Consider the following 12,847-nt stretch of genomic DNA (forward strand, 5'->3'; position numbering starts at 1 on the left):
TTGTTCGGAGTCCCGATGAGATCCCGGACGTCATGAGGAGTTCCGGAATGGTCCGGAGGTAAAGAATTATATATAGAAGTGCTAGTTTCGGCCATCGGGACAAGTTTCGGGGTCACCGGTATTGTACCGGGACCACCGGAAGGGTCCCGGGGGTCCACCGGGTGGGGCCACCTGCCCCGGGGGGCCACATGGGCTGTAGGGGGTGCGCCTTGGCCTACATGGGCCAAGGGCACCAGCCCCAAGAGGCCCATGCGCCTAGGGTTTCCAAAAGGGGAAGAGTCCCACAAGTGGAAGGCACCCCCTAGGTGCCTTGGGGGGGGGGGAGGGAAACCTCCCTTGGCCGCCGCCCCTAGGAGATTGGATCTCCTAGGCCGGCCCCCCCCTTGGCCCTCCTATATATAGTGGGGGAAGGAGGGCTTTTTGATACACGCCTTTGGTTGCCTCCTTCTCCCTCTCCAACACCTCCTCCTCCTCCATAGTGCTTAGCGAAGCTCTGCCGGAGTACTGCAGCTCCATCACCACCACGCCGTCGTGCTGCTGCTGGAGCCATCTTCCTCAACCTCTCCTCTCCCCTTGCTGGATCAACAAGAAGGAGACGTTACGCTGACCGTACGTGTGTTGAACGCGGAGGTGCCGTCCGTTCGGTGCTAGGATCTCCGGTGATTTGGATCACGTCGTGTACGACTACCTCATCCCCGTTCTTTGAACGCTTCCGCTCGCGATCTACAAAGGTATGTAGATGCATCCGATCACTCGTTGCTAGATGAACTCATAGATGGATCTTGGTGAAACCGTAGGAAAATTTTTGTTTTCTGCAACATTCCCCAACAAAGGGATCTAAGTGTCAAGTGTGTGTGCAAGCTAAGCAACCTCGTAAGTCTCACACAACTGCGGAAATAAGAAATCTTGCACCACTAGAGCTCATACATTCAGATCTATGTGAAATGAATGGTGTGTTGACAAAAGATGGAAAGAAATATTTCATGACGTTAATTGATGACTCCACTAGATACTGCCGTGTGCATCTTCTGAAATCTAAGGATGAGGCTTTGAACTTTTTCAAGATCTATAAAGCTGAAGTGGAAAACCAACTTGATCAAAAAAATCAAGAGGCTTAGGTCCGACCGTGGTGGAGAGTATTTTTCCAATGAGTTTGATGCTTTTTGTGCGGAACATGGTATAATCCATGAGAGGACTCCTCCCTACTCACCTCAGTCAAATGGGGTGGCCGAAAGAAAGAACCGTACTCTAACTGATTTGGTTAACGCCATGTTAGATACATCGGGTCTCTCCAAGGCATGGTGGGGGGAGGCGATATTGACAGCATGTCATGTCCGGAACCGAGTCCCCACAAAGAACAAAGAGATAACTCCATTCAAGGAATGGGAGAAGAAAAGGTTAAAACTCTCTTATCTGCGAACATGGGGTTGTTTGGCGAATGCCAATGCTCCAATTTCAAAGAAGCGGAAGATTGGACCAAAGACTATGGATTGTGTTTTCCTGGGATATGCTTTTCATAGCATTGGCTATAGATTCTTGGTTGTAAAATCTGAGGTCCCTGACATGCATGTCGGTAAGATCATGGAGTCGAATGATGCAACTTTCTTTGAAGATATCTTTCCCATGAAGGATATGGCTACCTCATCTAATCAGGAGATGCCTAATTCATCGAATCAGGAACCAGTTACAATTACTAAACCTGCCATTTCGATAGAACACTTTGCAAGTCCGATGGAGGAGAACAATGAAGTTCCTACTAGGAGCAAGAGACAAAGGATTGCAAAGTCCTTTGGTGATGATTTTCTTGTGTATCTCATAGATGACACTCCCAGTTCTATTTCAGAGGCCTATGCATCTGAAGATGCTGACTACTGGAAGGAAGCGGTTCGTAGCGAGATGGATTCCATCTTGGCGAATGAAACCTGGGAGATAACTGATCGTCCTTATGGGTGCAAACCTATAGGATGCAAATGGGTATTCAAGAAGAAGCTTAGGCCTGATGGTACTATTGAGAAGTACAAGGCTCGGCTCATGGCTAAGGGTTATACCCAAAAGGAAGGTGAAGACTTCTTTGATACTTACTCACCTGTGGCTCGACTGACCACTACTCGAGTTCTACTTTCACTAGCTGCCTCGCATGGTCTTCTCGTTCATCAAATGGATGTTAAGACTGCTTTCCTAAATGGAGAGTTGGACGAGGAAATTTATATGGAACAACCAGATGGGTTTGTACTAGATGGTCAGGAAGGGAAAGTGTGCAAGTTGCTGAAGTCTTTGTACGGACTTAAGCAAGCACCCAAACAGTGGCATGAGAAGTTTGAAAGAACTTTAACAGCTGCAGGCTTTGTTGTGAACGAAGCTGACAAATGTGTGTACTATCGCCATGGTGGGGGCGAGGGAGTTATCCTGTGCTTGTATGTTGATGACATACTAATTTTCGGAACAAATCTGAATATTATTAAGGAGGTCAAGGATTTCCTATCTCGTTGTTTTGAGATGAAGGATTTAGGAGTGGCTGATGTCATTCTGAACATCAAGTTGTTGAGAGACGATGATGATGGAATTACATTGCTTCAATCTCACTATGTGGAAAAGATCTTGAGTCGCTTTGGCTATAGTGACTGCAAGCCCTCTCCAACACCATATGATACGAGTGTGTTACTTCGAAAGAATTGAAGAATTGCTAGAGATCAATTGAAATATTCTCAGATTATTGGCTCGCTTATGTACTTAGAAAGTGATACAAGACCTGATATCTCTTTTGCTGTTAGCAAACTGAGTCGGTTTGTCTCAAAACCAGCAGATGTGCATTGGAAAGCTCTAGAGAGAGTTTTGCGTTACTTGAAAGGCACTGCAAATTATGGAATTCACTACACCGAGCACCCAAAGGTGCTTGAAGGGTATAGTGACTCAAACTGGATCTCAGATGTTGATGAGATAAAGGCCACAAGCGGTTATGTATTCACTCATAGAGGTGGCGCTGTTTCTTGGAAGTCTTGCAAGCAGACCATCTTAACGAGGTCAACAATGGAAGCAGAACTCACAACACTAGATACAGCTACGGTTGAAGCAGATTGGCTTCGCCGGCTCTTGAATGACTTGCCGGTTGTTGAGAAACCTGTACCGGGTGTCCTTATGAACTGCGACAGTCAAACTGTGATCACGAAAGTGAGCAGCTCAAAGGATAACATGAAGTCATCAAGACACGTTCAGAGAAGGTTAAAATCTGTTAGGAAAATGAAAAACTCCAGAGTAACTGCTTTGGATTATATCCAAACGTCTAAAAATCTGGCAGATCCTTTTACCAAGGGTCTATCACGTAATGTGATAGATAATGCATCGAGGGAGATGGGTATGAGACCCACAATATGAGTTGTTCACAGTGGTAACCTATTCTTTGTGATCGGAGATCCCGTGAATTAGATGTGGAAGACAAGCTGTTGGTCAACTGAGAGGAGAGTATCCTTACTATTCACAACACCACTCCATGAAGATGCAATACTCTCCTAATCTGCATGGCAGGTTGATGTATATCTTAATGTGTTCTAAGTGACTTATTTAAGCAAAGATGTTATCCTGCATAATATCTTTTGAAGAACACACCTATATGAGTCTGATTGTCAAACGTCGCAATCTATGAGAGTAGGGTTCTCTCTAGTAAACTCATGAAAGGTCACGGAGTATGACGCATAAGCTCCACCCGCGGGGAAGATCCACGGTAGCCACGTATCGGTCAAGGCTTTATGTGAAGCTAGATTCGCAGAAAACTTGCAGTTCAAGGCCCAGTCCACTGTTCAAGTTGCTTACTAGTGTAGCATAGAGTTCTAGGTGGAAGTTCAACTTAACAGTTTCCACTGCAGTACCGGTATATAAAACAGTGTTTTGGAACCAAAGGCAAATTTCTGTGTGCCTCTGGGATCTGGTGGGGGATTGCTGGAAGTTAGTCTATTTTGGGTAGCCTAATAACTATTTCAGAAATTCCTAATAAATCATAGAGGCCCACTTAGCCCATTTGTGCAAGGCAAGGGATACTACTAAAGTTTAGTCCCACATTGCTAGTTTAGTGGGAGTTGGACCTCCTTATAAGGGAGGTTCTTTCCCCACTTGTACGAGTATGAGAACAAGAGGGATATCCACGCGCGCTCCTCCTCCGCCGCCCGCCTCGCCACGTCCCGACGCGACGCGACGCGGGTTGCGGGAATGAGCCGAGCCGATATCTAAATTTTTGCCACGCACGACACTGAATTCGAACGGCGCGCCTCTTCGCTCCTCTCCAGAGAGACACAACAGAAGCTCCTCTTCCTCTCGCCACAAAGTTCCGACCACTGCGCTGCTGCTACGTTCTTCCCCATCCCGTCTTACGGCGTGCACCGCAGGTCGGGACAGTAGGCCTCCGAAACCGCACCTTTTGAGTCCTGTACGGGAGAAGGGTGATAAAGTTTTTGAGGAGCGCTCAGCGCGACTACTGGCTGCTTCATCACGGACGATCCGGTCGCCGACGACTACTTCCCCGACGTCCACGACCTCCTCGACGACATGGCAGGCGAGGACACTGACCCCAAGTCCAGCGCTTCTGCTGCTGCTGTCCCGTACGTGTTCTTCTCTTTCCTGTTAACGGTTATGCCGTAGTTCCTTGTTCTAGTCCTGGTCCTACACATGATATGTTCTACTTCATATATGCTACTTGCTATACTGTCTACTTTAGATATATGATAGGCTACGGTTCATATATGCAGAAGCTATTTACTTTCTCTCTATCGGAACGCATGACTTGTTTTATTTCTACTATATTAGTCATGATTTATCTAGTATTTCTGTTAATAAAATCATTTGGTAAATTGCTCATATTTCCAACAGTTTGCAGGCTAGAATTGCCAAGTCCGGCTGTAGATGCTCATACGCATGCATTACAAAATTTTCAATGCCAATTGGCAAGCCCGCGGATTGTTCTGGAAGACTATGTAGGAATATCCGAAAGGGCAGTGTACTTGGTCCGCGATCTGTTCCGGTCGATGCTGACAACAAACTTCAAAGTATAAATCAGCTTAATTACCTAGTCCAAGATTCTCGTATCACTTCCGAAAGAGATTTTTTTTACAGTAAAGCCAAAAGAAAATTCGTCCTTATGACCGCACACCAGGAGACGATTTCTTCATGGATACTGTACATTAATTAGCAGTTTCAATCAAGTAGATAAATTAACTTGGACCGTCATCTTCCGACGACTGGGTCATCTAGTCCTGGAGGCACTGTTAATTTTGTACATCTATCAAAGTGCTTGCTAGATCGTGCAGGTAGGTGGCACCGTACACAGAGTCACAGACATACAAATTCCTACCACATAGCGAGCTGCTCCTGCTCCGCGACCAGTCATGGAGATGTCTCCTCTCCTGAAGCTCGTCTCAATCACTCTACTACTAATAACATGGTTTCCTCATACCATGGCAGCGACATCCCTCCTGGAAGAACAAGCAGAGGCCCTCCTTGCCTGGAAAGCCACACTCCAGAGCCATCCAACCCAACTACAATCCTGGGGAAGTGCAAACAACAGTGCATGGCCGTGCAGCTGGCATGGCATCAGGTGCAGCAAGCATCGAGCAAGGCGCCGGGAGGTGATCACCGAGATCTCTCTAGCCGGATTGGGGCTCGGAGGGGAGCTCGACAACCTCAACTTCACTGTGCTGCATACTCTGATGAGCATCCAACTCTCCAACAATAAGATAAGGGGCTCCTTTCCATCTTCTTTAGCATCATCCTTACCAAACCTGAGACACCTAATGCTCCAAGAGAATGAGCTTTCCGGTGAAATACCAAGCCAAATAAAACTACTAGAGAGTCTGGTCGTGTTAGATTTCTCAGCCAACCACTTGTCTGGCCCCATCCCCACTGAACTAGGCTACCTAAATAAGCTGGCTAGGATAGATTTATCCAACAACAGCTTCACTGGTCATATTCCAAGAAATCTAGGGAAATCAACTAGTATCACAATATTGTACCTTGGTGGTAATCGGTTATCCGGATACATCCCTCAAGAACTAGGTTACCTGCTGTGTTTAAATCAGTTGTCTCTTTGGAAAAACAAATTAATTGGTTCCATCCCCAATTCCATTGGGAGATTGATTAACCTCACAGGCTTGTACCTATGGGGTAACCAACTCTCCGGACGTATTCCTCAAGAACTTGGTTTCCTAGTAAACTTAGAAGAGTTAGATCTTAGCAGCAACCAACTCACAGGTTCCATTCCCAGTACATTTGGAAGTATGTCAAAGCTCACTATGTTGCACCTTTTTGTTAATGAATTATCTGGATATCTTCCTCGAGAACTAGGCAACCTGTCAAATCTTGAAGACTTGGAACTTCACAACAACCAACTCATGGGTTTCATCCCCCATATCTTTGTAAATTTGACAAAGCTCTCTATCTTGCGCCTTGATGCTAACCACTTCTATGGATATCTTCCTCGAGAACTAGGTTACATGGTGAATCTTGAGAACTTGGATCTAAGTGAGAACAAACTCATCGGTTCCATCCCCAATACCTTTGGAAGTTTAACTAAGCTCACTCGCTTGTACCTTTATGGTAATCAATTCACCGGATATATTCCTCGAGAACTTGGTTACCTAGTGAATCTAGAAGTTTTAGAACTTAGCAACAACAAACTCATGGGATCCATTCCCGGTACCTTTGGAAGTTTGGCTAAGCTCACTGGCTTGCGCCTTGATGGTAATCAGTTAACCGGACATATTCCCCGAGAACTCAGTTACCTGGTGGATTTACAAGAATTGGCTCTTAGCAATAACAAGCTCACGGGTTCCATCCCTGATGCCTTCAGAAAGTTGACTAAGCTCAGAAAATTGCGTCTCGGTGATAATAATCTCTCTGGACATATTCCTCAAGGAATCGGTACCTTTATGAATCTTGTGGTACTGCAACTCGGTGCAAACAATTTCTCTGGTCCCTTGCCACCTGAGTTGTGTGCTGGAGGCCTTCTCCAGAATTTAACTGCATTTGATAACAATCTGAATGGACAATTGCCAAGTTTGGGAAACTGCAAAAGCCTAGTTCGAGTTCGTCTTGAAAGGAATCAAATAGAAGGTGATATCTCTGAGTTGGGAGTTCATCCTAATCTTGTTTATATGGACATGAGTTCAAATAAACTATTTGGTCATTTGTCTTATCACTGGGGAGGATGTCATCATCTTACCAAGCTAGGCATATCAAACAACAACATCACAGGGAAAATACCTGCAAGTATGGGGAGGCTATCTCAGCTAAATGTACTTGATCTCTCCTCAAACAGTCTCGAAGGAGAGCTTCCTAGAGAACTAGGCAATTTAGAACGATTATTCCAGCTGCATCTTGCCGATAATTTATTCCATGGAAGCATACCACAAGAATTTGGAGCATTGTCCAGTCTAGAGTTGTTGGATTTATCATCAAATAACCTTAGTGGTTTGGTACAAGGATCAATTGAGAATTGTTTGAAGCTCCGCTCATTGAATTTGAGTCACAATAATTTTAAAGGAAACATCCCTGTAGTGCTTGGGGTGTTGAACAACTTACATGACATGTTGGATTTAAGTGATAATTCATTTACTGGGAAAATACCTAGCCAACTTAGTGGTCTGATAATGCTGGATAATTTGAATCTTTCACACAATGAACTTTATGGTGTAATCCCATCATCATTTCAGAGTATGAAAAGCTTGACATCCATTGATTTGTCTTACAATGAATTGGAAGGACCAGTCCCAGAGAGTAAGCTCTTCAAAGGAGCTCCAGTTCAGTGGTTCATCCATAATAAGATGCTATGTGGCATAGTGAAAGGATTGCCTCCTTGCAATAACACAACTTGGAGTGGAGGGAAAAGGAAACGATACAAAACACTTGTACTAGCCATGATTACTCTAGTATCTCTTATTCTTGTTGCGGCGGCGTTGATGTTCACAAATGCAAGGAAGAAATCCATGAAAATTAAAGAGGATATATCAACACCCAAAAAAATATTCTCTATTTGGAATTTTGATGGGGAAGATGTATTTAAACAGATAGTTGAAGCAACCAATGATTTTAGTGAAACACATTGCATAGGGACTGGGGGATATGGATCTGTCTATAAAGCCAAACTTGCAACATCTGAAATATTTGCAGTGAAGAAGATACACATGATTGAAGATAACAATTGTGTGAACGAGTTGGTATTCAATAGTGAAATCGAGGCATTGGTGCAGACTCGGCATAGAAACATCGTAAAACTATTTGGATATTGTTCCTGTAGCCAAGGCAAATATCTTATCTATGAATATATGGAGAGGGGAAACTTGGCAGAAACACTAAGGAACAATGAAAGGGCAATTGAATTGGACTGGAGAAGGCGGATAAATATTGCACTAGATGTTGTTCATGCTTTGGCATACATGCATCATGATTGTTCATTACCAATAGTCCACAGAGATATAACAAGCAACAACATTTTACTTGATCTGGAATTTAGGGCTTGCATCTCCGACTTCGGTATGGCTAAAATTCTCAATATTGATGGTCGAAATCTCACAAGTCTTGTTGGGACGAAAGGCTATATTGCCCCAGGTAAAAAAAATAAACCTCATCAAATACTTATATAGTTTTGGCACTACATATGCACATACATGTAAAATGTGATGTCAATGAAACTTGAATTGTTTAGTTGCAACACATACACTAATTAATTGGTATTAATTGCAGAGCTATCATATACAGAGAATGTGACGGAGAAATGTGATGTATACAGCTTCGGAGTTCTTGTTCTAGAGCTATTTATGGGATACCATCCAGGAGATTTTCTCTTTTCTCTCTTGTCGTCCACCAAAAATAATGATGTGTGCTTGCAAGATGTGCTAGACTCAAGGCTCATTGTCCCTAATGCTGAAACTGCTAGGGAAATATACTACATCCTCAGTGTTGCAGCTCGGTGTCTGGAGCCTAACCCATCAAGCAGACAAACAGCACGACGTGCCAGTGACGAGCTATCTGTGATTAAAGTATGTGAAGATCATGTTGATTATATGCATACTGGCCTCAGGATTCCTGCAAAACAGTGCCTATGATTATGGGCAATGAACTCAGGTCTTGTAGTTTCTTCTTTGCTACCTATGTACTTGCTCAAAAAGTGTCATTTCCTCGGTAACTAGCACGACAAAGGAATTCTAATGGTATGTATGGAACTAGCAAACCTGTACTAATGTAAGAATCGTACCATTATAAACCATTTGATTTGATTTTAACATTGTACAATGTAGCAATTACGTATAAATTGACCACGACCACTAGTTCATTAGCCTTGATGCATTAGTTATGTCCTTATAATGGGACTTTGAAAGAAGCACCAGTTCTAGCCCGGCGCCTGGACACGTTTATATCTCAGGCGGATGTGGGGAGCCAGCCGGAGAGTTGTTTAATGCTCGTCGGCACAGGAACGAACGTGTGGCACTTAGGCGCCGGAGTAGGTTCCTCGGCACACGTGCCGGTTTAATGGAGGTACGCTGGCAGATGAATGCCTACGCAGCGGGCGGTGCTCTCTGCCGTTGAGCCGCTTCAATGTTGGCTCCAGTGAGCGAAGTCGGCTTTGAGCCAGCATGAATGCGGGTAGCTGGCTTCGGGCGGGAACAGGGGCAGACCCAGAACAAAAATGTCCCGGTGCCCACATATACACTATACTAGCCACATGTACACTATGCAAGGGATGGATAACAAGCAATGATATACATAAAAGTAATACACAATTTAAAATATTTGGTAGTAAAGTTTCTTACCAAAATTGATTTCTTCGAGCTTGAGATGAACCCACTGTAACAATGTGTAAATGTTGTTCATATGTCGAGGCATTGTTTGTTTGTGCGAGATCGTCATCTGGTTCATGTGCCGAAGACGGGGCATCATGGGGTTCACGTGATGGACCAACATTATAATCTTGTGTCGATGCCTTCATCTTTTTAAGAAACCTTTCCATAAATTCCCCTGTAATTCGCCGGTAAATATGCAATCCTAAGTGCACAACGAGTTACATTATCTATTTTTAAATATGCAAGAAATATGAAACCATAAGTAAAGCATATTGATCAAACTACTAGACAATTTTTCATATTGTTGTCGCGCGGTCAACAAATAATCCAAAGAGATATGAGTCTGTGCGCGAGGCGGTCGCCGGCGCCACCACGTGCTCCGCATGGGTGCCGTGTTCGCGCCCAGTCTGCTGCGCGCCATCCGCTTCCTCCAGCTCAACTGGGAGCAGCTCGCCTCTGACATCGAGGCCGGCGCGTCCGTGCGCGAGGCGGTCGCCGGCGTACTCTGCCATCCGGACCCCAAGCTCGCCCAGTTCGTCCGGGACCCGTGCTGCGAGGGCGAATGTGCCGGCATCATCACGCGCATCTGGCCGAGAACCAAGTACCTCGACGTCATCGTGACCGGCGCTGTACGTCCCTGCGCTGGAGTACTATGGCGGCGGCCTGCCGATGGTGTCCCACTCGTACGCGTCCTCCGAGTGCTACTTCGGCATCAACCTCCGCCCGCTGTGCGGCCCGTCCGAGGTGTCCTACACCATCATGCCCACCACGGCCTACTTCGAGTCCTGGAGGACGCGGGCCAGCTCGTGGAGCCGGGGCACGAGTACGAGGTGGTGATCACCACGTACGCCGGGCTGAACCGGTACCGCGTCGGCGACGTGCTCCGGTTGACGGGCTTCCACAACGCGGCACCGCAGTTCCGGTTCGTCCGCCGGGAGAACGTGCTGCTCTCCGTCAAGACGGACAAGACCGACGAGGCCGAGCTGCAGCCCGCCGTGGACCGGGCGCATCCCGGGGCACTACGTCATCCACTGGGAGCGGCTGAAGACGGGCAGGGGCACGGCGGCGGTGCACAAGGAGACCCTCGACGGGTGCTGCTGGGGATGGAGGAGGTCCTCAACGCGGTGTACAGACGGGTCGATCGGACCGCTCGAGATCCGGGTCATCTGGCCCAGCACATTCGAGGAGCTCATGGACGACGCCGTCTCCAGGGGAGCGTCCATCAACCAGTACAAGGCGCCCCGCTGCGTCAAGCTCGCGCGCACCATCGAGCTGCTGGACTCGCGTGTCGTGTCCGCCCATTCCAGCCCTACGCCGCCGCACTGGACCCCGGCCCGACCCTACGATTAGAAGGAAACAGCTCCCCGCGCGCGGGCAGTCAATGTTTGTCAATGTTTTTTTTTTCAAATAAGTCAAGGTTTTCATTTGACTAAGAGCATCTCTACCGTCGATTCATTAAAAAGTTCCTAAAATCTAAAAAGTGCATACACACTGTTTGGGAGAACCGAGCGGCCGGCTCCAGGCCACTCGATTCCGTGCGGACATAGATCATATGCGGACTGTGTTGAATCATTTGAACTGGTTTTGGACTGTTGCTCTTTAAAATAGTGGGCCAGAGAATATAATTAAAGGGAAAAATAGTACGTGATGTCCATTCTCTCTGCATGTGACTGATTTAACTACCTTTCACAAAAATTTAAAAAGTCATATTTTTCAAACCTTGTATCGGAATTCAGATCCGTTTTCACCTTTGGACTCCTCATCGAGATCTTTAAAATTACATCCAGCATGGGTATGTTTCGATGCATTTTTTATGCCAATTTTGAAGCTATATAGTGCAACTTTAATACTGTGTTGTGCAACTTTAGTACTACATGGTGCAACTTTTTTTAAAATAAAATTTTAGAGCTGCATAATCCAACTTCCTATGTGGTTGCAACGCAACAACCATGACAACCTGATTTACAACTAGTCTACTGCCGTGGCCAACTACCTAGTCGTAGATGTGCAACCATCCTCCCTACTTGTAATGTAGTCTAGTTGCACACACATTGATATTTAGTTGGCAGGAAGACTAGTTATACACACATATGCTTAGTTGGCTTTTAATGTAAGTCTAGTTGCACACACATTGATGTTTAGTTGACAGGACACTAATTGCACACACGCATATGCACAATCGAGGCGGCAATGTAGTCTAGTTACACACACATTGATATTTAGTTGGCAGGACTAGTTACATACATATATGCTCAGTTGGCGCGGCAATGTAGTCTAGTTACACACACATTGACGTTTAGTTGGCAGGAAGACTAGTTCGCCGAAACATCCCCATGTGGGATCTACTTTCGAAGAGCACGTCGCGAGGGTTTCAACGATGAAAACGGATCTGAATTTTGACACACGGATTGAAAGTCATGTCTTTTAATATTTTAAAATCATAAAATAAATACGAAGAAACACATGCACATGCATATACATGCACAAGAAGAGATGCATATGTTGGCATTTAATACGTAGCAGAAAAGTGACTACTAAACCAAATCTGTAGCATAGACAGAAATAGTACATCACTGGTAGAAAAAGGGCCTATAGTCCCGGTTCGTAAGGGCCTTTAGTCCCGGTTCCTGAACCGGGACTAAAGTGTCGGTACTAATACCTCCCCCCTTTAGTCCCGGTTCAATCCAGAACCGGGACTAAAGGCCCTCCACATGGGCAGTGCGCAGAGCCCAGTCAGGAGACCCTTTGGTCCCGGTTGGTGGCACCAACCAGGACCAATAGGCATCCACGCGTCAGCATTTCTGTGGCTGGGGTTTTTGTTTTTTTTTGAAAGGGGGGGGGTTGGGGGTTTTGGGGGGTTAATTTAGGTGTTTCATATATTGTGTTAGCTAGCTATAATTAATATAGAGAAGTGTCCTCTCTTATGTCCGTGCTTGGTCGACGCTACGTACTATACATACGTATAGAGAGGACTAGACACGCTGGCTAGCTAGTAAAGCAAACGAAGGAAATAGAAGATCGTCATG

At 45.6% G+C, this 12,847-nt stretch overlaps 1 protein-coding gene and 1 pseudogene across 1 annotated transcript; both read left to right on the top strand.

Moving 5' to 3' along the window:
- Positions 1-5,372: 5,372 nt before the first annotated feature.
- On the top strand, positions 5,373-9,086 carry LOC125540537 (probable leucine-rich repeat receptor-like protein kinase At1g35710). Its single transcript, XM_048704156.1, has 2 exons — positions 5,373-8,589; positions 8,725-9,086. Exons 1-2 carry the CDS (start codon positions 5,373-5,375, stop codon positions 9,084-9,086), a joined length of 3,579 nt encoding a protein of 1,192 aa, XP_048560113.1.
- A 528-nt stretch (positions 9,087-9,614) lies between these two features.
- On the top strand, positions 9,615-11,171 carry LOC125540552 (annotated as a pseudogene).
- The last annotated feature ends 1,676 nt before the right edge of the window (positions 11,172-12,847 follow it).

Source organism: Triticum urartu, chromosome 2, assembly GCF_003073215.2.
Source record: "Triticum urartu cultivar G1812 chromosome 2, Tu2.1, whole genome shotgun sequence".
Classification (NCBI taxonomy): domain Eukaryota; kingdom Viridiplantae; phylum Streptophyta; class Magnoliopsida; order Poales; family Poaceae; genus Triticum; species Triticum urartu.